Source organism: Salminus brasiliensis, chromosome 8, assembly GCF_030463535.1.
Source record: "Salminus brasiliensis chromosome 8, fSalBra1.hap2, whole genome shotgun sequence".
Lineage (NCBI taxonomy): Eukaryota > Metazoa > Chordata > Actinopteri > Characiformes > Bryconidae > Salminus > Salminus brasiliensis.
In genome coordinates, this window is record NC_132885.1 from 38,679,182 (window position 1) to 38,704,561 (window position 25,380).

Below are 25,380 nucleotides of genomic sequence, written 5' to 3' on the forward strand. Positions count from 1 at the left end.
TCAAGAGCAGTCACTATACTTTATTTGAAGGGAGTAGTAGCATAAAATTTTCAGCTGTACAATATGTAACAATTACTTCCAACCAGGCCCTGAATATGTTAAATACTTTAGAAGAGAAACTGAAAATGGCATGTCCGGCATTAAGGTCAGAATACAGTCGCTTGGACCCAAGACGGCCAGATTTGGTACAATGGTGACATTCACTCAACGGCATCGAAGTGAGCAAATACTGTCACTATAAAACAAAAGAAAAAAATAATAATAAACACAGCGAGCGTCTTGTTTTCCAGAAAAGAAGAAGAAGTAGAAGATTAGAGAACCTGCTGGTCAATTCCCAGTAAAGGTTTTCACAACGTTTGCACCATGTGATCTGCTATCGTGCTACAACACTTGTTCTTTTGAACGTTGAGAGTGAAACCGGGAAACCGGGAAGTCTGAGGTAAATCAATAGATCGATCTGCTAATTTCTTTCTTTCATAGGTTTCTGTTTTAGTGTTACAGCGGACCAGTTTATTTTGAATATTATAAATAGAGCAAAATTCAGAAATTTCAATTAAGAATAAAAATAATTTGTTTGGGCCGTGACATAAATTAATAAAACAACCTAAAATACAGATATACAAAATAAACGACAGTAAAATATTTTTCCATAATAATAATAATAACAATAATATTAATAAAGGATTTTTTTTCTTTTCTTTTTTTTTTTTTGCTTCTGAGACCATAAAAAAAAAAACAACCTCATGCTATTTTTCACAATCTAGAACATTATTCATATTTACATACGGTGCACTTTCAATCCAGTCTTCTGCCAATGTATGAAACGGGTGTTTGGGGAAGGTGGTGGTGGACATGGTGGTGGTGGTGGAGATGCAGGTTTGGCTTACGTTGTAAGGATGGAGCTGTACGTCAAAGGGATTTCTTTCCATGTTTTCACACGACCCCAAAGACACGATCTGTTCGTGAGGAAAAACCCAGACTTGTCTGAATAAGAACAGGGCTTATGGTGCCTGCTGACCGAAACCTGGCTGACCAGCCAGGGGAGCGGCTAGCTACTCGTTCATACGGACTTATTAGTGTTTAAAGCTGGAGGAGAATCCAGGGCCAACGCTTTTTCTACCCGTCCGACGTGAAAACTCCACTTCCGTTCCAGATGCTGTCTGAACACCAGCCCCCCTTAACCACAATAACACTGAAGACCCTCTGTTGAGTGAGACTATGTGGACACACATGACTGGAAGCTACACTGAATGGCAGCCACGCTGTCCTCCTTTTCCCTGGCCGTAAGCGGCGTCCGCACTAGCAGCAGCTCCGTATCCAAATCCGGTGTGTGACGCATTTTGGATTTATAACCTGTGGCGACCTAGACGTCCGACGTACATTAATCAACCCCTGCAAAGATTTTAGAAAATGACATCAATATCTGACCACAGTCCAGTCTGATCAGATCTGAAACAACAGTGTGTCGGAAAAGTGGGAAGTGTCTGCAGTCTGAGCACAGCTCATCTATCCGGCTTTATCTGTCTTGTATCTTGGATGGGAGTAAAAGCGAAAGCTGTGTGAAAGCACACCAGAGTCTCATAATCAGGCTCGTTTCTGTCTTTAGATCGGATTTGGAATCTGGACTGAATTGGACTGAATTGTCTACAGATCAGACGGAGAGCTGGAGTGAAGCTCACTCAGGGTGAAGGAGAATGTCTGAATGAGAATACTTCCAATCGCAACATGCTAACAGGGTTAGCTTAAAGCTAGTAGCAAGTTAGCCCGTTCATGGCAGCCTCCCCCTCCTTGATTATCTCACACCAAGCGAGGAAAAGAGCGAAGAAAGCGCATCATGGCTTCTAGTGATTGAGACAAGTTGTCCGTCCAGGCTGAGGACATTATTATTCGATTACGTTGCGAATAAAAGTTGCTTTGCTACGATGTCACAAAACGGTTTACAATCATAGGAAATTTTGGAAACCTTTCCCAATCAAACGGATGCAGGAAACAATATTGCTGGATTGTCCTGGAGCTGGCGGTGAAAAAGAGCCGAAAACGCTGCTCACGGTGATCTACGATTTTACTACGATTAGGGATGCACAGGACAAAGTCGTATCGGTATCGGCAGATAATGCTTAAGGAAAAAAACGATTGCCGTCAGACAGAGGATTAGATTTAGATCTGACTAAATTTAGGTCAGGGGTTCTCCAGGTTCCACCGGACAGTCCATACGTGGCTTGGTTTCAGAACCACTGGTTTGGGTGACCGTGGGCTTACATTTATTTACACTCCCCTTGAAGAACAAGAGGGGGGTGCGAGACATGGGTTTTTCTATAACGGGTTCTGCCCTTCTTTTCTCAGATGAATTATCCTGAGATAATTAACTCCCAGCACCTCTGAACAATGGACAGTGGGCTTGGAAGGATAAGCGCGAATGGCGTATTGGTGCCATCCACAGGGAAAAGAAGATAATGCGCTGTACGTTTTCTCGTATATCTTGAATAATTATCTCAAGATAATTTGTTTGCATTATTATCCTAAGATAATATTCTCAAGCTAAATATCTGCATTATCTCGAGATATTTTTTCTCTGCATTATCTCAAGATAATCTTTGCATAATTATCTCAAGATTTTTGTTTGCATTATTTCAAGATCATTTTCTCAAGGTTTTTGTTTGCATTATTTCAAGATAATTACCACTGCATTATTATCTCAAGATAAATATCCTTTTGGGAGCATATAGGTTCTCTGTCATGTTATTTTGGGTGGACTTGATCCCAGCCCCCACATTCTGTAAATGTTGTCATATCAGCACTGGCAGATTTACCCAAGAAAAATACTGGATACCGACGCCACAATTCCCACAATTCAGTGCATCCCTAATTACACCGCGTGAACACGTTCAATAAGTCAAAGAAAGGGAAAAGAAGTCACTACATTCTTCCCGAGCGTTTCCACAGGACGTGAACGCGACACAAGTTGGCACCTGTCCTTACGGACCACATCCACACCAGCCGGAGCGGAGTCGGACGAAAGCGGCACGTGCAAACGTCAGTGGATTGAAAATGCTACAGCCGAGATCAGACTTCGGTCGAGAGAGCTTGATTGCATACAGTCCTACGGACCTGGATGCGGAGGGAGGGGCTGTGAGGAGTAGCTTAAAGACTTAAAAAGAACAGTCTAACTAAAAACTAAACTGAATCCGGGTAGCAGCTTAAGAGCAGCAGTCGGGGCACCGTTAAACTAGAGGAGACGCTGTTGAGGAGAAGTGATGAACTGATGAAGACGGCATTGGTCAGGTCCTCATAACACCAGCAGATCATTAGTATAATACTTCTGTGAAGCTTCTTGTGTAAAAAAAGAAAGAAAGAAAGAAAGAAACCCCCCCACAAATAACAGCATAATCAGAAGATCAGCCACTGATCTTCACGTAGGAGTCAGATAATCAGCTGAAACCCTTCCTCGAAGCGATTCGCATGGCATCAGCTAGCTTAGCGCTGGCTTCTCACCGCAGCAGAACAGAATGAATAAGGTGTTATGAAGGCCTCTTGCATACAACGACACAACGCGGACCACCAGAATGGCACCAGAGGAGAGAAAGCTCAACAGGGAAGGTGGCGGCGGGCTTCCTGAGACGTACGTAAGAGACAGTTAATCGCTGTTGTTGCGAGAAGTAAGTTAGCGCTAGCCGCTTATCTGAGGCTAGTTTTTTTTTGTTTGTTTGTTTGTTTCACATATTGTGGTCAGGGTTCCAGTAAAGGAAGCTGGTCCAGGTTTCTTTGAGGAGAACGTCTGTCCGGGAGGATGAGCTGATCACAGAAGACCGGGGATCAAGTTCAAGGAAACGGGGATTAAAAAACAAAAGAGTGACACCCTGATTAAAATGAAATACAGCAAATATAGCAGTAGAAGAAAATTATTAAATTATTCATAATAATAATAATAAAAAAACATGGTGGCGACGGGATGGGGCGAGGTTGACGACTGCTCAGGAGATTTCACGCACAAGAGAAAGAAAAAAGAAAAATACAAGGCATGCACATATGTCAATTGCTGTGAGGACACTGCAAACCTATACTGGTAAGTGCTTTCATATTTTCAGAGAATTCATATTTTTCAGGGATTTTCTTCTCAACAGGTGCTGATAAACGTCTAAAACTGATTTAACAAACTGATTCATTTGTCACAATGCTTAGATAAAAAAAAGAATCACATTTTAAACACCAGGGCAACACAGAAAACACAAAGTAATAGAAAGAAGGCAGAAGAAAAACACTGGTTTATGAATGGCCATATTTTCTTGGCATAATCTGTCATTTATATTTATATTTATATTTATTATATATAAAAAAAAGAAGTTTTCCCCCGTATTTAAAAAGCCTCTGCGACCAGTGCAGGTCAACCGAAAGCTTCATATTTTATATCTTTTTTTCTTTATATAGTGTTACAAAACAAACCTGTTATTAGGATGAGAAACTGAGGTATACCTTGTCGAGAGAGGTTGGTGGTTATTTTGACAGAAACGCTGGGAGGAAAATCCAGAGATACAAAAACCGCCGCTGCCGGCGGTTAATGCGTTCACCCTCTCGGTTGATATATTTACAGCAGCGACACACTAGACATTCAGAAGCTGTGTTGTATTGGCATTGCGAAAGTCATTCATCCAAACTTATTGAATGGGTTCTTTTCCAAAGCAATGTTGCCCTTTTTTTCTGGTTTTGTACACTGAAATGATGCGAGGAGTCTCTGCTTCTCTCCTCGATTTCTTAGAGAAAAAGTGTTCTCTCCCTCGGCCTCGCTCTCCTGTTCAGACGCAAGACGAAAGAGAGACACGCCAGCTTCATCTGTTTTTTTAACGTTGTCCGTCCGCTAAAAGGTGAAAGTGTGTCCTGTCCGAGGTCCTTGTGTCGGACGCAAATCCGTCTGTCCTTTCCGGAAAGGCCTTGAGACACACATATTCACAAACACACGCACACAAACGCACGCAAACCATGTAGTGTAGCTGGAAACCGGTATCGGCCCGAGCGCTTTCAGCACGTAAAATCTACCGCTGGTAAACTCGACCAACCGTACGTACAGTACAATCACCAGGATTATTAGCTGTCCGGAGCTCAGCTTCTCCGGTCCCAGGCCCTTCTCTGAAGTTCATTGTTGTTTATTTTCCACCCACGTGACTCACATGGTGTCCTCCGCTTGTCATAGGCTGGACTCTTTGGGCGGGAAGTCCACGTTGGTCACCATAGTGACAACGGTGACGATCTCCTCGGGCCCGGAGACGCTGGTCTGTCGCTGCATCTGGACCACGCGCTCCTCCACGCAGCCCGCCGAGAGGCGCGCCTCGGCCTCGTGGTCCCAGCACTCCTCTATCGTCTCACACAGCATGGTGAGACCCTGAGAGAGGAGAGAGAGGACAAACAAATCAGACGGTTAAGTAACAGTAGAATGACAGGAAGAGACACAAAGAGAAAGGATAGAAAGAAACAAAAGAAAGGAAGAAACAAAGAAACAAAGAATGAAAGGATGAGAAGAGGGACAGATGATGGGAGCCGAATAGTAAGAGACAAAAACAGAAATCATTGAAATGAGACAAAAAAGAATGAGTAACAAGAGGAAAAAAAGAAAATGGAAACTTGAGAAAACAACTGCTAAGAAATAAGGAAAGAAAGAAAGAAGAAATAAAAGTACAGGAGAATAAAAGTTTAGAGGGAATTAAATAAATAAAGAAGAAAGAGAATGAGGAGAAGGGAATAAAAAAAAGAAAGGAAAGAAAACAAAAAACAAAGAAAACTAAGGAAAACAAAAAAAAGAAAAACAAAAAAAGAAAGAAAAAAGAAAACAAAAAAAAGAAAAGAAAAAGTAATAAAACAAAAAATAAATTAAACAAAAAAGAAAAAAAAGAAAGAAAGAAAAAAAAGAAGAAAACAAAAAAGGAAAGAAAAGAGTAATAAAACAAAAAAGAAAGAAAAAAAGAAAAGAAGAAAAAAACTAAAAAGAAAGGAAAGAAAAATAAATTAAACAAAAAAGAAAGAAAAGAAAAGAAAAGAAAAAAGAAAAAAAAACAAAGGAAAACAAAAAGAAAGAAAAGACAAAGAAAGGAAGGAAAAGGAAAGACTTACGGGATGCTTCTGCCAGCACTCTCGCAGAGTGGGCCGCAGCTTTTTATGGACCACCACCTCCTGCATGTCCTCCAGGGTTGGATGCTGTCCCACCTCCTCCTCAAATGGCAGCATGTATTCGTCCACTGGACCTGTCAGGAGAACAAGCAGAAGTCATTACTTCACATCCCACAGTCCAGGCATTTCACAACAGCAAGCTTCCAATTCAGGCTCTTATGAGTTTCGACAGATAATGTGTGACCCTGATTCATGAAGGACATCATTTTTTTTTCTAGGTCCACTTGTTAAATCATGTAGACCAATCATAAGTCCAGGATTAGTGTGGACTTCAGAGCTTCTGAAAGAGATGAACTTTAGTTTGCATTTGAAAACAGCCAGCGACACGCAGGAGACATTCGTTACACTACTCCAGGACAGAGAAGCGACTACATGCTTGTCTTCCATGCATCTTGAAGGTCGTACACGAGACTCCAAGGACTTTTGGTAATGTTTTCATGACCATTGCTATCCATGTCTGGCTTTGTAGACCAAAATCAGGGTTTTAAATATGATGGGCAACCACAGGAAGCCAGTGAAGAGAAGGCAGCAGAGAAGTCCCATGACTGAACTCTGGCTAATTGAAGACCAGTCTTGCCACCAGGTTCTTGATCAGCTGAAGGGCTTGACGGTATGCATAAGAAGATCAGCCGGGGGTGAGGTGCAGTGGTCAAGTCCTGAAATGACATGGGTCTGAACGAGCACCTGGGAGGCCTCTCTAGTGGGCAAGGGTCGAATTCTTTAGATCTTTATTGGCCTCATCAATAATGTCTCATTACAACAGACACCCATAATCAATACAGCAAACCGGAAGCTCCCGGAAGCTCGCCGGTTTGCTCCCCTGAACTGACAAGACAGGACTGTAGTGCCTTTGAGCAAGGTACCTAACCCCTAATGGCTCCCCGGGAGCTGCAGCTAGGGCTCCCCACCGCTCCGGGCATGTTCGCTTGCTGTTATCCTAGTGTGTCTCTGTGTGTGTGTGTGTGTGCTCACTAGATGTATGTGTGTGTGTTCACAACACAAATGGGATAAACGGAGAGGTCAAATTCCTATGCGTGCAACACAAATGGTGACTGAGTGGCTCTTCTGGCTCTTATTCGTCCTCCTCGACAGATACTCATCAATACAGCAAAAAATAAACAAACTAATAAACAACAACAACAAGAAAAAGCAGCACAAACATAAAACCCATACAAATGGTTGTAGTTCGGTGACTGTAGCTGCTTAAGGGAGCTGAAGCAAATCAGTGTAAGACCCAAGGCCAGACCTTATTCTCAGCTGAAGTATAAGGTGACAGAAAATCCTCTAACAATGTGTTAACAAGGTCAACGTCATCCAAACGCTGTCAGCCAAAGAGAAGTGGCTGGGCTTGAATCATGTAGCTCTGCACCTTCTTAATCCTGCAGTGGCTTTGGGTCCTAATGGACGTGCATTAACCCTTTAATGCTGAGCCAAAAGCGACCGTTTAGCCCACTCGCTAATAGACACTAGACTGGTCAGCCTCAGCATACACTCCTGAACCTCCTGTACTCCTCCATTTACGCAGAACACATTGCTGGACTACATATTTATTCCATTTTGCTATTGGTATAGTCATTTATAGGGATGAACCGGTACCACTTTTCCCTTTCCGATACCGGATTTTTAACTATTTGCCGATACAGAGTAGCGTTACCAATACAGACTCTGACTGAAATACTGGATGGACGGCTCTAATTCCTGATATTTAAAGTGATCCACTTTTTATAAGCTATTCTTTTTTAGATCTGATCCTAAATTAGATCTAATAAGCTTGAAAGAGAAGCGTTTACTGGTTGAGGAACTGTACATTGAAAAGTTTCAGAGCAATGAAAACTAAAAATTACCTCCCTGCACATGTTTCTGCATTGTGGCCATTTTTAGTTTTCATAGCTTTGAAACTTTTCAAATATGCAGTTTCTCAATCTGGCTAAGTTTCACCTTTTAACAGCTTTTAACTGGTGTTTAAATTCTCATTTCAGAGCCGTAAAATAACACCAGGAAGAGCTTCTGCAGCGATTTCACATTCAGGTTCACGTCTCTGTGTAAAACAGTTGCTAAAGTTCAGTGTTTCCTTTAAACAAGCTGCTGAAACTCAACTTCTGCTTTCAGAACCAAACAAAAACGAAAAAAAACACCAGATGGAAACAGAAAGTGCTGTAAATGTAAAAGGTCTAGTAAACGTCTGTTTAATGGTAATAACTGTTTATGACTGGCTTTTACTGGTTGTTTAAACGTTTGGTTTCATGATACTGTATGTGAGTGGCAGTATCGGCACTGATACCGATACTGTGTGTGAGTGGCAGTATCGGCACTGATACCGATACTGTGTGTGAGTGGCAGTATCGGCGCTGATACCGATACGGTGTGTAAGTGGCAGTATCGGCGCTGATACCGATACTGCGTGTGAGTGGCAGTATCGGCGCTGATACCGATACGGTGTGTAAGTGGCAGTATCGGCGCTGATACCGATACTGTGTGTGAGTGGCAGTATCGGCGCTGATACCGATACGGTGTGTAAGTGGCAGTATCGGCGCTGATACCGATACTGTGTGTGAGTGGCAGTATCGGCGCTGATACCGATACGGTGTGTAAGTGGCAGTATCGGCGCTGATACCGATACTGTATGTGAGTGGCAGTATCGGCGCTGATACCGATACTGTGTGTGAGTGGCAGTATCGGCGCTGATACCGATACTGTATGTGAGTGGCAGTATCGACGCTGTACCGATACGGTGTGTGAGTGGCAGTATCGGCGCTGATACCAATACTGTGTGTGAGTGGCAGTATCGGCGCTGATACCGATACGGCGTGTGAGTGGCAGTATCGGCGCTGATACCGATACTGTGTGTGAGTGGCAGTATCGGCGCTGATACCGATACGGCGTGTGAGTGGCAGTATCGGCGCTGATACCGATACTGTGTGTGAGTGGCAGTATCGGCGCTGATACCGATACGGCGTGTGAGTGGCAGTATCGGCGCTGATACCGATACTGTGTGTGAGTGGCAGTATCGGCGCTGATACCGATACGGCGTGTGAGTGGCAGTATCGGCGCTGATACCGATACTGTGTGTGAGTGGCAGTATCGGCGCTGATACCGATACGGTGTGTGAGTGGCAGTATCGGCGCTGATACCGATACTGTGTGTGAGTGGCAGTATCGGCGCTGATACCAATACAATACTAGTCATTTCGTTTGGGCTGTAATCACCCAGCCTTCATGCACACATTTGCACACATACATGCACAGATTTGTATTTATTGTCTTGTCCATTGTCCTTGCACTACTGAACCATGTCCTTACCTATTCTGCATCAGTGTGTGGTTGTACGGTACAACCCTGTTTAGCACAGTGGCGATAAAGTTGAACTGAACTGAATTCAGAATCATGCTGAGGATCTACTGACTGTAATATGGAGAACAGTGCCTTTATCGTGACTACTCTGGGCTCGGCACGTCCACAGGCTTCCTTTACTTTCTGTGGCTGTTCTGTATCTCTCAGCTCGTCCAGAAAGGCTCAAAGTGCGACTTTCTGAAACTACCACAGTGCATCCAACACTAAAGGAAGCCTGGGTCTTCTTTTATGCTGTGATAGGTAATACTGTATCACACAGAAAGCTCCAATTCCACTTTCTGAACTAGACCAGATCTAAAAGCAAGTAAAGCCACAATCTCTGAATTCATCACAGATGACACATTAGATAAAGAGGCTTACAGGGAATAGGAATAATGAACAAAACCTGGACACTGCTGGCATTGTGTGAAGGTAGTGGTTCGTTTTTAGCCACGCTCTCTGGTCTTACCGTCTGCGGCGGTGCAGCGAGAGGCAAGTTCCCACAGCACAAGGCCTACGGCGTACATGTCTATCCTGAGGAATGCGTCTCGCTGGAAATTGATGGCCCCTTCCAACACCTCCGGAGCCATATAGCGCCTGGTTCCCACCTGCGCACACAAAGCAGTAAAGAAGCACAGCATAAGCACATGTAGCACAAAAAAACAAAAAACACAGCATACCGCAAAGGTTCTCATTCTCATTCCCAATATCTCAACACACTGCGTCCCTGCTTCACCACACCTGAGCCAACTTAACAGGTAATTATCAAGCTCTCTATGAGCAGGGTCAGAGGTGCCAGAGCGGGAACAACACAAACATCTGCCGCACAAAAACTCAACGGTTATCTCAGGCTGGTTTCTCACACTTTACTACACTCTTTTATCTATAACAATGAACAACAGTATGGAAAAAAAATCAGGCATTAAGAAGCTGCTAATGTTGTTTTTAGCTGTGCAGTGTACCTTTGTGCCAGTATGTAATACAGTGCCAAAAAACACAGATGCAAATCTGCATGAGATCACTTCACACATTTGTGCACTGTCTTTGGTCTTGGGTATTTTTTCATTAATTTTAGTAGCTGTAACCTTGTTTCTGGTCTGCATCTATCAAAATTCATACTGTAAACCTCTTAATTATTCTCTTATTAATGCTATCACATGATGAATAGACGTTTACCTTTGTTCCTGGTCCGCATCTATCAGAGTGCATACTGTAAACCTCTTAATGTGAACTGTAAAACTGATATGACTTACTTTTGGGCTTCCACAAATGATTTTTTCTATTGATTATTTGGTCGATTAGTCGATTAATCTAAACGATTAATTTTCTAAAAATGCTAAATTGATTTTTTAAATTCTTTAATTTTGATAAAACTCCAGGCTTAAACTGAAACTTCAGCACAACACTCAGCAGTGCGGCAGGTTACCGATACCCCTAATGAAAGTGTGTGTGATCTACTGTGTTTAGGCCGTTTTCTACCCAGGGTAATGCGCTTATTTAAAAATAATGGCCGTACATAATAAGTCGAAAACGAATCAAGACTCTCCACTGTCTTGCTTGGTAGCCACGTGGAGTCTTGAAACTTTCGCAGTGCGTCATCGACTACGACGACTAATCACGCCAGTCCTACAAGACTTGCATATACGTTTAACAGTGTTCCTGGTCTGCATCCATCAGAATTCATGCTGTAAGCCTCGTGAAGATGAATGATTATTACTGCTATCAACAGCTGATTAGAAATTTAACATTGTTCCTGGTCTGCAATTAAAATAAAATCATACTGTAAATCTCATCATTTGTATTTTAAAATTGTCATAGTTGTAACATCCCATTTAACATAACATCTTCATTAGTATTTCACTGTTGCCATAGCTGTGCATAGATTTTGCTCTGTCCTTGTTCTGCACTAATCAACATTACTACTGTCCACCTTTTCATTTTCACCTTATTAGTGCTATCAGTGGTTGCAAAGAAACGTAGCGCTTGTAAGCATGTTCCAGCATGGAAGTACCATAAATACAATCAAATACATTTGTGCTAAATTTGACACTAATACAGACTCTAACGGATGCTTAAATCAGGACATGTTCATGGGACTTCTCCGCAGCAACCAAGTTGTTTGGCCAGCACTGGGGAGGTGAGATTTTTGCAGCTCCGGCCCTTGTGAGGCTGTTCTCCCTAGCGTACCTGCAAACAGCCAAGCTCCTCACACCGGCACTCGCGAACGCCTACACACATAGCGCAGTGGTGTAATCTAGCAACCATCTGTAGCGCTTTATCTGAGCCGAGCTGTTCAACTACTGCAAGCCAAACAGCTGCGGTTCCCTCCCCTCCTGACGGGAACTCACTTGTCCGTGTGTGTCCCCGGCCGACTTCCCGGCCTCGAACCTCAGGGCCAGGCCAAAGTCAGCGACGCAGGCCGTCAGGTTAGCCTTCAGCAGCACGTTCTTACTCTTAATGTCCCTGCATGTGCACAAACACACACACACACACAAAAACACAATTAATAGAATTAATCGAATTTAACATGCATTTATCCATTTGAAAATGCCTGCTGCCTTAACCCTTTAATAACTCTGCCATGAATGAATTAAGATTGAGATAAATTATAATTAAAAGATAATTAATACATGTATTAAAAATGTATTTATGAGGGTATAAGTGTGTAATCTCAGTTTATTCTTATTCTTTAATTCATATTTATGTGTTAAAACCTTAAATTCTTAACTTTGCACAGACTCCCATTAGTCAACAAGCCTTTCCCTAAGACTGAAGCTTAATAACTGAATAATACGGCTGTAATTTAAGAGATTCAAACACAAGTGAACAAATAATGGGTAAAGCTAAGAAAAAAAGGATTTGGACACCTGCTTATTCATTGTTTCTTCAGGAATCAAGGGTATTAAAATCAAGGGATCCTGCTTTTGTTGGAGTAACTGTCTCTACTGTCCAGAGAAGAAGACTTTCTACTAGATTTTGGAGTAGAGCATTGCTGTGAGGATTTAACTGCATTCAGCGACAAGAGCGTTAGTGAGGTCAGGATGTTGGACGATCTCTACCCCACCTCATCATCCCCAACTCATCCCAAAAGTATTGGATGGAGCTCCATCCATCATTTCAGAGAACACAGTTCTTCCAATGCTCCACAGCTCAATGCTGGGGGGCTTTACACCCCTCTAGTCCACACCTGGCATTAGGAGGCATGGTGCCTATAGGTTCATGTTTATCTGCTTCAGAGAGTCTTATTCTATTGGCAATGCTCCTCTAGAGGGACTAGACAAGCTGTGTGAGTGTGCATTTGCACATCTGTGCCAACAATAGATGCAAATTAAAGGAGCTGAATGTATTTATTACTGTATCTAAGACTGTAGAGATACAGTTGTAGCTAAAAAACGTCCACCCATGTCTGCCCTGGTAGCTGAATATACAGTGCGTTGATATGGTAGGGGCTGACCTGTGGGCGACGGCAGGCTTGTGTCCATCTCTGAGGCCTGGGATGTCAGCATGGAGGTAAGCCAGACCTCGTGCCATGGTCTGGGCGATGTGGCACAGCTCGTTCCACGTTACCACGTTGGCCTTCAGATAATCGGTCAGGGAGCCCTGGAGAAGAGTGGAACGAGAGAGAGAGAGAGAGAGAGAGAAAGAGAGAGGCTGTGAGGCACTGGCTTCCAGCACAGCGTGGAGAAAGAATTCTAAACGGCTTGGATGAAGGATCTGTCAGGGACGTGTCCATTCAAAACACCACAATTCAGAATTCTGCAGCATCATATTGAGTAGGAGGTGGCAACCGCTTAGGAATGCCAACTAGACTAGTTGTTAATCTGCCATGACTCAATTTAACTACAATGGGCCTGATACGGATCAGACATGTAGTCTCACAGTTAATTGCAGTGATAATGGTGATCCTCGGAGTCATATTAGACCAGGAACGGCCTTAATCTACATCTGAGCGAACCGGCCCTGAACGTCAGCCGCATGTGATCTGCCGTGTTCTGTAATTACAGCCATTAATCACGGTGTAATGACGAAACGTGCCCTTTGAAATTGTAGCTTGTTTTTTATGTCTCTGTCGTTAATGCGTGTTTCATTAAGCATGCCTCCATAATGGAAAAGGACTTTAAATATTAAATATTTATGATCCTCTTACAAGTTACCCCCAGCTACCTCTAGAGGGCACGTTAGAGCATTCGGCCTTGAGGCTGTGGCAGGGATCCAGGAAAGAGGGCCTGCACAACTGAACGTTTTAAAGGCTACGTTGAATTAGGCTTAATATGACGTAAGGCCTGTTACACAAACACTCCATGAATGAATGTGTTGAATTGTGCGAGGTCTTTCACGCGGTTTTATTTATTTCTCAGTAATCCTTTTATCATAATGCGTTGTTACTTAATATATAAATTCATACATTTAAACATTACATAGTTATTAAATAGATCACATGCCAGCCCACAATACAGAGAGTAGACACTACAGCATGCTAACAGCTGTAATGACTCGCCAGGCTCCTATATGAAAGGACCTGACTGTTTTTAAAGAAAGGCTGCTCATGAAAGCCTATATCAAGCCATAGTTTTCCCATCTATGCTAATTTCAGATCTGTCAGTTTATGCCGATTATAAAAAAATCTATATCACATTTGACATTGACATTTAATATGAAGCAATAATTACAATATGTTTGTTAAATTACATCAAAGCATAAGATAATGTGACTGTCTACATAGTAATATGTTACATTACATTAAAGATATTACATTAAAGTAATATGTTAACATCTATCAATATCACTAACCATTTAAAATTTTATTTTAAATCCTATTTAAAACTGAAAACCTATTTAAATCAAGTTGGTGATATGGTTGTAAGTTGGTTGTGTGAAATAAATAGTAAGTTGGTGATACACTATAATGATTAAGTGTGCTAAACTATACTATATAATATGATATATATATATAAACAAAGCAAAATCTTCAACAGAATTTGGGAGGATTTATATGAATCTTTCCAGGACTTTCAGTATTCAGTTTAATTTGTTAATTGTTTGGTTGGTTGTTTCGTATCATTTTATCTGTGTCCCCCTAAAAAGGTATATAATACTCTTGCCATCCCTTCCCCTACCCCTCCCCACACCTGTTGCTAAATGTGTAAAAAGCAAAATGAAATATTGAACACGAAAATACATAAATAAATCAGTCCTCTGTGACGAGCTCTGGCAGCACTCTTACAATATTACAATATTACAGTTCTTGTGCATTCTGGTACAATCGGAGGCTGAACTACAGGGGGTGTTGCTGTGGAATTATTCAAGTACAACAATTATCCTATAATTACGTCTGTCAAATAAAAAACGTGTTTCTACAATGTTGATTTCACAGGAGAAGGCCAAAATGTTCTTAACTTTGAATGGAAGTTAATGTAAAATAAGATCATTTCTATTGGTCCATTCATCCAGAATTATTTACACAGTATACAGAGTAGCTACAGGGTTCCCATGATGGAAAAAAAAACAAAAAGAGACACAAATGAAAATACATTTATCAGTTTGTATATCACCCTATATTCTTCAGGTTTGAATACACTGCTGCAGTTTAGGAATGTTACCTTTTCATGGTAAGCTGTAATGAGCCACAGCTCGATGTCCAGGTTGGCGCCTCTCTTCTCTGCACCCATGAAGTGGAGGATGTTCTCGTGTCTCATGCCAGGCAGATTGTAGATCTCATACTCGTTCTGCCAAGATTGCTTGTCCTGGCAAATAAATAAATAAATAAATACATAACTGAGTTGAATTAAAACACTTTATTTTACACATTTTATGACCAATTAAATGTTAAATGGGATTTTACAGTGACTGAAACCTAAGAGAAATTTGAATTCCTATAGAGTGAGGGGTCAACCAGAGCAAAGTCAAACCTACTGCTGGTAACAGCGCGTGGTGTGATTATAGATTTATTTTTCACCTGTACCTGAATGAAAAAAGCAGAAATATTCTGCTGAAATTACTTTCAAAACACACCCCAGACCCCAGTGTTCAGACGCAGATGATATATTTGACTATAATTTGAATCTGATGAAACGTTACTGCAGAGCCTCCAGCCTTGTTTTGCTACCAAACATCCCTGACATGTCACATAAAGAATGGGTCTCGTATCATGCCCTGAACTTGTAATTAAAATGAAATGACAAAATTAAGCAAAATGCAAGTAATAACTCTTGACTTCGTGACTACTAAGACTTTAGCATCATGCCACAGACACGCGTTTGTAGAGCTTTTCTGAATCTGGTGCAATACAACTGCAATAAAAGAGGATTCCATGCAGTCACACCAGTTCACTTGCGGACAGCAAAGCCCTGCTACTCTCTTGGCCAGGTAATTGCCTCTTGCAGGGAGCATAAGCTTGGCAGATTAACTCGCCAGCTTTGCAAGATGATTCCCCGGCCTGGGCCAGGGCTCCTTCACACACCTGAATGGGGAAGATCTTGACGGCCACATAGTCATTGAGCAGCTGAGCCTTCCACACGCAGCCGAACCGACCCCTGGCCTTGATCTCCAGCAACTGCAGCGGCTTCTGGCCAAGGATGGGTGAAGGGGGCATGGGACCAGGGTCCTGAAACACAAAGAGCAAATGAAAGGCCTGAGGTCAGGGACGTGTTATGGATGCAGGGGACTGGATGTTTGTGTGGAACACATCTGTGATTAAGCTCAAGCTATCTTTTTTTCTTTTCCCATAGCGATGGTCTGTGATATGTTTTTATGTGCTATGGGAAGCAACCAAGCTATAACATGGTGTTGTTTTGGTTCCCTGGAGAACAATCACTCAGTGGCAACTGTGCTTTCCACCAGGATTTCGAAGCAATGAAGTGTGGTAGTGAGAACAACTGAGCCTTATGTTTGCCCTGCCGATTTCTCAGGTTCCTCGCTCTTAAAAATGAAGGTGCTTCACATAAAGCGTAAAGAACTTTTTAAACTTTTTAAAAGAGCCGTAGAAACTAGGGATGTCCCGATCTACTGGAGCCAATCCAGGCTGATTTTAATGGCTCAGATATTGACTATTTTAATCCCAGTCCAGTTCCGAGTCTTTGTTTTAACCACAGTGTTCAGAGCGCCATCTGGTGTCCTCAAGTCAACATTAACGGCCGTTACTCCCAGCCGGCTGCTGCAGCAGGGCGGACGTTCTCAGAAGGTAAATAAAGGAGTTGAGGTTCTGCAGAGTGGAGCTATTTTACAGTGGAACATGAAAACAGACCATAATATCTGACCCTTTATAAAACTCCCACTGAAACGCTCTGTTTTACCAGCGGGAGAACCGGAGAACCGCTCGCCTTTCAGAAACGAGTGAAGGCTAACGCTAATGCTAACACACACACACAAGCTATAAAAACCCCAATCACACCCAGCACATTCACCCACTATAAACCAGTTATTTCACACCAGTAGACCAGCAACCACAGAGGAAGTGATTAGACTGCAGTGTTGTAAAGGAGCTGGGAGCTGATTGGTCAGGGAGGAGAGTCAGACTGGATTATAAGATATTAAACACTGTAAAACATCATTTTAAGAAAAGTCTCGACTAAACTAAATCAATCAGTCCAGAAGGTCTGATTATAGAAACTGACACTAAAAATAAAGGGGTTTTACTGAACCCATTAATCAGCAGCTCATCTGATCTAAACTGTGGGGCTCGGATTATTTATACAAACACAAAGATCAGATCAGATCAGATCGGTATCGGCTGATACTCAGCATTAAGAGACTCGGAGGAGCACAATAGCCTGATCCCTGTTACAAACACGGTTCATTATGAAATCAGAAGTGGTTCTTCTATGGCATTGCCTGAAGAAGCACCCTTTTAACCCCCTTATTTTTTACAGTTTTACAGACATTAAAACAGCTCAAGCTTTTTATTTAGGGCACAGAAATGCACTGATATGTTGAGATGCACTGACCTAAATGTGGCGATTTAATTGTATTTAAATTCAAGCACATTTTTAATCCCCTAATTTTCCCCCAAGGAGCGTTTTCCTTAGATATTTTCCCCAAGGACGAATAATCGTCAGAGACTAAAATCAAGCCGCAGCACTGCTATACTGTCCCGTCAATAATGCAGGCGAACGCTGCACTGCTGAGCTGCGGAAAGCTTTGACAGAAGGGGCTTATGGGAGTTGGAGTTCTGAGCTTGTTAAATATAATCCATAGCTGCTGTAAGTGGACTACTGGGCTGATGAGGAGCTGACCCAGTTTGGAGAGCAGTGGAATGCACTGGCTGCTGGTGGAGGGGGTAGGGGGTGGCGAGGGTAGCCCTGTACTGTGGTGGAATCAGGGAGCCACAATAGCCACACAATTGAGACCATGACTGTGACCTGGCCAGGGTTTACTAAGCGAGGATAAAAAACACAAACAAACAAAAAAAGCAAACAAGAACCCGCCGCTTGCCATTAACCCTATACCACCGAGTGCAAGTACGTGCATGCCCGCCACATACCCCGTCCACACCCAACCCGATGACATTTTCTGACCAATTAACCTCTGTCAGCAGAAAAACAATGGAGAATTTTCTTTGCTCCAAGAGCGCTTATCAAACAAGCTAATCCCTGCTATTCAACTGCAGTCAGTGAGAGAGACACAGCGTTTGCTGGCTTCCCCCCAAAACTCCCCTCGCACTCCTGGCCGTGTTGCTGTGGGCTTTATGTACCAAAACCAGCCTAAATTACATAGTTTGAGACCATTTTCCACATTTTCCAACCCTTCTCTATGTACTACAATTAACCAGGCTGATTATGTTTGGCTACTGTCTCTTTAAGACTGATGTATGTAAACTACCTCTGTTCTGACTGGCTGCAGTGCCAACAGATAGAGCTATACTTGCTGCTGTGGAGCATTTCTATTCTATTCCACTCATCTCAGGATCTGGACGCAATGTAAAGAACAACTGCCAGATTCACATTACACCAATCACCCATAACATTAGCACCACCTGCCAAATACTAAGTAGGTCTCCCTTGTGCTGCCTCACAACAGATCTGACCATACGAGGCAACCACAAGACTCCACAAGCTCTCTGAAGGTGCCTTGTGGTATCTGGTACCAAGACGTGGTCAGCAGCAGATTCTTTAAGTCCTGTATGTTGTGAGGCGGAGCCTCCACATATCACATCAATGAGCCTGATTGGTTCATTGACTTGACTCCCCTTGCTTGTCCTTTCTTGGAGCACGTTTGGAAAGTGCTGACCACTGTATACCAGAAAAAAAGAAAAACACAAGACCTGCCTGAAGTTTTGGAGAGGTTCTGACCCAGTCGGTTGTCTGGACATCTCAGCTTGGCTCTTGTCTAAGTGGCTCAATTCAGTTTTATTTATACAGGCGTTTCGCAACAAATGTTGTCACAAAGCAGCTTTACAGAGATCCAGGTCCGAGCCTCTTCTGAGCAAGCTAGTGCCAACAGTGGCAAGGAAAAACTCCCTCGGCTCGAGAGGAAGAAACCTTCAGAGGAAGCAAGACTCAGAAGGGGACAGCGGATAATAACACATTCTTACGCTCGCCTTTAAGAACTGTAGATCCACTGTCCCGCTGTTCCCTTCTGAGTCTCTGACTGGAGCCACTGTAGATGAAGATGATCAAATGTTTTTCACTTCTTTACCTGTCAGTGGTACTAACGTTATGGCTGATCAGTGGATGTCAAAATGTGGAAAACTGCAAAAATGAAGACAGGTTTGACAACAACAATACATGGAGGGCTATGTGTGCTGAGTCTTAAGAATGACTCAGATTGATGTGATTATGGACCTTTAATAAAATCCACGATGAAGCAGGGTGAAGGAAAAAGGTTGTTTTTATTTTCTGTGTGGGCTGCGTGGCGCTGGAACACCTGTGTTTAAAAGTCTGGACAGAAGTAGGGCAAATGTAGAGCAGCTATGCTCTTATGCTTGGCCTACATTTCTTACAAAAAATAAAAAAGAAAGAAGGAAAAAAAATAACGGACGCAGGAAAGGACTCGGATGCCCCCGAATCGAGACTCCAAAGCATATGGATCTGGGTTGTGTGCCGTCTTAGTTGCTGTTGGTTGTTCCTCAAGGAATTTTACACTGGAGAGAAAGCAGATGAAGCGACTGCCTGATGGGGCAAAAGGGCAGAACATCCATCATGTTAGAAAAGCCAGTCAGGGAAGAGAAAGGGAATACGTCCGAGATTGAGTTGCTTTCGCTGTTACCCAAAACTAGCCCTGAAAGAGCTGACACAGAAAGAGTGGAAGAGCGTAGATGCAACAACACACGCCCTTACCCTTCATTCTCCCTGTCACGCCGCACACAATAGCCGGGGTCATGTTGACTTTTCCATTTGACCAAATGTCAGTCACTGAGCAGGCACGAGTGGGGAGGAATGACAATGGCTCTTTATGGTAGCGTTATGAAGTGCCTCTTTTAGCGAGGAACAAAAAAAAGAAAGGAAATACAAAGAAATCCAAGGGCTGCTCACCTGAAATGCAAGAAGACTGCCGTTTTCCCTGGACACTCGAGGTGGATATTGAATGTCAATGTGCGAGGGTTACAAGGGTTCGTGTTGTTTAAGAGTCAAACAAACTAGACACCAGTGGAAAATGTCCAGGAGCGACTGACCTGTCTGTTTCTTCATGTGTATTGTCAGTATCTCTTGACAGACACCTACTGCTCCCAAACTCAGACGAGTTTCAAATGATTTGAAGGAATGCAGTTGGAGCAAGTTAGCCTTAAGCAAATGAGGCCAGCTAACTGGTCCAGACTAGCTTCTAATTCGCCGTTAGACACGTTTGCATTTTATAGGTGAACATCCCCAGATAACTGGAACACTGGAGCTAATTAGGGTGACAAATGGGATGGAAAGCAGGTTCTTTGGAACAGGTGAATATTTCCCATTGATGAATCTTGATGGGAGTGGTCACTTTCAAGAGGATCATGACGCCCTTCCAACAGGAACAAGAATACCTGATTAACGAACGACGTACAGAGCATTAAAGCAACATTATGTAGAACTGTAAGCTTAATGTAACCTTAAAATAACCTTCAAAATCATGTTGGCACTCCACTGAGTGGCGACGCTACTCCGAGCTCGGCAGTCCGCTAACTGCACTATGTAGCTCTGGTGAAGCTGGCAGGAAAATGCTTGCGGGAAATGCGTAACGCTGCATAATCTGGATCATTTTACTGTCATGTAAATCTAAAAGCACACAAATTCCACTTCCAGACTGTAGGGGGAGCCCAAGACCAAAACATAACAATTCTCCATAGAGCTGCTTTAAAAAGCCCTATTCGGAGGGAATGAAATTTTCACTGGGTAGTGGGGTAATTCTCTCTTTCACAAGGGCTCGCATTTCGTATCGTTTATCAGCGTTTTCCACTCTCCTCTGGATACAGATATTCATGTTTTTCACTGCAGATGCAGCTTTGCGATTTGAGATTTGTGTTTTTGGTAATGCATCATATTTTCGTAGCGCAAGCCCTGTTAAGAAACATAGCTTTCCCAAAAACAAGAATTTTTCAGAAAAACAATTGCGAGAATATTTGTGTACAATCCTGTAGCGTTACTCTACCGCCTCAGTCCACATGCTTCTTTCCCTTTCAGTGAAATTTGTGTTTTTGGACACTTTGATGCATCACATTTAGTTTCGAGTGCACATATCCACATTTTTCTGGTACATATTAAACACGCTTCCTCAAATACAGCTTTCCATGACAATTTTCCGAATTTTCCAAATCACCGAATAAACTGTTGGAACTTTTATTCGCCCCAAACTGCACATAGAACCAGTGTTTCCTCAACCGACTGGAGGCATGTGCTGTGAATATGGTCATGCAATATGGAATATGGTCATATTTAGCTACCTTAGGTTGCACTCCTTGCTGACACAGATGTGAAAATGCACACACACACACAGAGCTTGTCTAGTGCCCGTAGATAAATACTTTCAATAGAATAGGACTCTCTGGAGCAGATGCCTAATGCTAGGTGTGGGCTAGAGGGGTATAAAGCTCTGCAACATTGAGCTGTGGAGCAGTGGAAGAATTGTGTTTTCTGGAATGATGGATGGTGCTAAACCCAGTACTTTACGGATAAGTCAAGTTGGGGAGGACGTGGGGTGATGAAAATATAACATCCTGACCCTCAATAATACTACAGGCGCTAAATACCTCACTGCAAATGCTTTTTTTTTCACTCCAACCCTTAATTTCAGAAGAAACAACGAATGAGCAGGTGACCCAATACTTTTGTCAATTTAGTGTATGTGTTGCTGTTTGTACAAGCCAGAACATTCTTGAAAGAGATTTCTAATCTGTAAGTCTGTCCTGGTTACATAATGATAGTGATAAAAAAGAAAAACTGCTTTACCACATTACCGTGTTTACTCTGACAGCACTGCTAACTATCCAGCTCTGTATTTCAGCAACTTTATTAATATTAAGATCATCATGCAACTTTTCTTACCTTTTAGATTTAGAAAAGCATTACATTACTTAAAGAAAATATGAATGTCTCCCTTGTAATAGTTTCAGAGTTAGCGAAATAAAATACAGATGGCAGAGAGGACCTTTGCAGCAAGCGATGTAGTAAACAATGGGGAAAATGCTGAAACCCTACACACAGAGCATTTTCACACCTGCATTTTTAAGACCCTGGTTCATTTTCACTCGATTCGTTTGGGCAGATGTGAATACAGTAATCACACTTGGATGTGACTTAAAACAACCGTGCCAAGACCCTTCAAAAAAGAGGTGGTCTCGGTTCGGTCCCTAACGAACGGTCAGTTTGAAGTGAGAACATAATCTGACCTCGATCCGACTCAAATATCAGGCTACTGAGCAAGTCTGAGCTACACGGCTCTCGTAGCCAGGTGTTAACCTGCTGTACTGGTATACTGCCCAGATTATTCAGCTACCACAGCCATGAGCAAGTGCCATCTCTGCTGTTGCCAAGTTTAACTGCATAGAAATATGCAGCACTAATCCAGAACACAGGACCTTCTGCCTGTATTTACTTTCGTTCTTTCTTACTTTCCCAGACAGGTCTGACCAATCGGTGGAGAGAGCGTTCTTGTGTGGTTTGCTGTGACGCATTTTGGTGCGCATTTTTTTTTAGTCTGAAACTAAACCAAACCAATAGGAATCAAATTTACAAATTCCGTATCTGAGGGAACTTATCTACAGGTGTGAAAGAGCTCTAGGACTTTTACTTCTGTCTCCTAATCTTTTAATCTTGGCGTTTTAAGCAACTTGCAGGTCTCAAAGTGAACTGCATTTCAAATTCCCCAACATTCCCACATTCCTCTTTGTAGTGCATTATTTGCATGCTTGGAGACGTGCATCCATAAGCAAGGCATCGCTGGTTTACCATGCACCTTAATTAAGGGATCTTGTGCTCGAATCCCCTTTGAAATACAAGGGATTTCGTACTTATCCGTGCACTGAGAAAACAAACCAAACGGAAAAAAGCAAACCAAAAAATCCACAAGGATATCTCCATTTCAGACCACCGCAGAGCGACAGAGCACAATAACCTTCTAAATATGCAGGGATCAAATAATAATAAAAAAAATAAAGAGGTCGCTGCGTTGTGTTCTAGAGTGGAACAGGATGGAGGAGGAAAAAAAACAACAAGAAAAAAAATCATTCTGAACTGGTGATGTTCGGAACAAAAGGAATAAAAAAATCAAATAAATAATAAGCAGGAACCAAGCCACTGTCTTCAAAGGGATGGGTAAATTAGGCTTCTCTTACCTCGATCATGATATGAAAGGCGTGCTAGTCGAGGGAGGGAAGGAAGCAGAAATAAAAAAGCGTTAGTTTTTAGAGTGTGTGAGATGGAGACAGATGGGATGAAGAGAATCTGGGTCAAATGTAAATCCAAGTAGCCCTGTTTGACTGCGTTGCCCAACAGTTCCGTTGGCTGGTCAGGGTTAAGCACCGTTTCAGGTGCACGCAGTCAAATGTTCCTCTGGGACGAGGTGCTGATGCAGCGTCATAAAGCAGTGCTGTCGCTTTGAGTTCAGGACCAGCACCGACTCTGAACCGCTCTACAGAGTGCACATAATGTGATGAAGAGTCAGGAGGTAGGCATGCATGTTAGGGGAATTAAAGGTCATTTCAGGACCTTTTTAAGTAGAAAAGGCCAGAAGGTGAACACACACGAGCGTGAAGATGTTTTACAATCCCAGTCTCTGCATACTGATGCGTTCAAATACGTATAGCTTGTTGTAAGTTGTTGAGATTCAGGCCACGTTCAAACTGGCCTCACTCTTCTTATGAAGGATGGGTTAAAAGGTTCATTTAAAAGAGTCACAGCCAATGCTTTTCGTATCAGTCCCGCTCAGGCTCACTTAACTAGCATTTCTGCCAAGGTATATATTTAGCATCATTAATTTATTTAACAGCCCTCTTCCAACAGGCTGATTTCGCTCCTGTGCCTTTAAGACTCTCAGAGTTACTGATATGGATGAATTACAAGGCATTTAACTGCAGAGCCAAAGGTCATAAGTCTGAGTAACCATTGTGCTTTAAGTGGCGCTGAGTAGGACTGCACAATACCAATCGCTTCAGCATCATGATCGCAATGCGCACATGAGCAACAGACGTACAACGTCCCATAAGGCAAATTACATCAAACACGTCATGCTACAAGTTTTCGGCTGCTTCAAACAAAAGATACATCTACACTGTTCTCATTTTCCATGACATCGCTACCATGTACACCTTACATACCAGTCTCATTTAATTTACTCCAATTATGGATACACAGAGTGCATTATTAATATCATGACATGTTTGATCCAGTGAAAATGAGTGAAAATGTGATAAAATTGTGGTGAAATTTGGTGAATTTTTGGTAAAAGTTGAATATTTGGTAAATTGGTAAAATATGCTGGATTTTTGTATTTTTCATTTAATTTAATTTAGTTTTTTAATGATATTTCGCAAAAAAAAAAGCATTGCAGTGTCATTTTGTTTACAATATCATGCACGCCCTAACACTATACCACTATATCATTTACTTTTACATTTATGGCATTTAGCAGACGCTCTTATCCAGAGCGACTTACAGGGTAACTCGCATTACAAAGACGGGCCAACCTAGTGTTAGGAGTCTTGCCAAAGGACTCTTATTGGTGTAGTGCAGACCAGGAATCGAACCCCAGTCTCCTACATGCTGTGGTAGCTCACTGGCAGGTAGTGGTGTTATGTGTTGCGCCACACCAACCACATTTACTTTTTCATTTAATACTCAGTCTGCTCTGTGCTTTCATTGTCTTGTTTATTTTTTTGTCTTAAAGATAAAATCTTTACGAAACACAGCCAACAAGGAACTGCTCTCATTTCTGCAAGATAGGGCCAGTAATCTTGATATCAGGGTGACATTTTAACCCCCATGAGAATGCTGATTGCTAAAAAAATAGCTTTCATTTTTCAGTGGAAGCAGGCTGGGAATGTTTCGTTCAGGGCTGGTCAATTCATCAGTGTTAGCAGGGCAGACACAAGGTTATCCTGTAGTTACAAGTCTATCGCTATTTCCCTCATGTTATTATGTGTTCGTCCTGAACGCAGAGTGATTCTCTGGGTAACTAGGAATTTTCAGCCTATATACATATATATATAGTCACGGTGGATGACTATAGGCAAACCACCAGCATAAAAAATGCATTTCTTTTATTTCCCATTACAGCAGGTTTTACAATTACAATGACAAACCTCTACAATACAAGCAAAACCATCCTGGATCACCTGGTAAGCAGTTTTGGACAGTCTCCTCCAACTACCACACAGACCCAGCTTTGGAGCTGTCCCCAGAAAACAAATATGAAATAATTAGGAAATGAATATAAATATGGAGGTTTCCTGTTTCGACACAATGCAAAGTGAAAAATGAGATAAATCAAG

General features: G+C 42.3%; 1 protein-coding gene across 2 annotated transcripts in view; it reads right to left on the reverse strand.

The window, feature by feature from the left end:
• Nucleotides 1-25,380, reverse strand: part of acvr2aa (activin A receptor type 2Aa) — a 71,755-nt gene continuing 46,375 nt past the window's right edge. For both annotated transcript variants that reach the window (XM_072686557.1, XM_072686556.1), the window contains exons 5-11: nt 15,946-16,089; nt 15,086-15,229; nt 12,940-13,085; nt 11,834-11,948; nt 9,955-10,093; nt 6,100-6,230; nt 1-5,374 (exon numbers count right to left, since the gene is read on the reverse strand). In XM_072686557.1, coding sequence (XP_072542658.1) covers nt 5,180-5,374; nt 6,100-6,230; nt 9,955-10,093; nt 11,834-11,948; nt 12,940-13,085; nt 15,086-15,229; nt 15,946-16,089 — 1,014 coding nt within the window. In that variant the 3' untranslated portion in view covers nt 1-5,179. The remainder of the gene's footprint in view (nt 5,375-6,099; nt 6,231-9,954; nt 10,094-11,833; nt 11,949-12,939; nt 13,086-15,085; nt 15,230-15,945; nt 16,090-25,380) is intronic.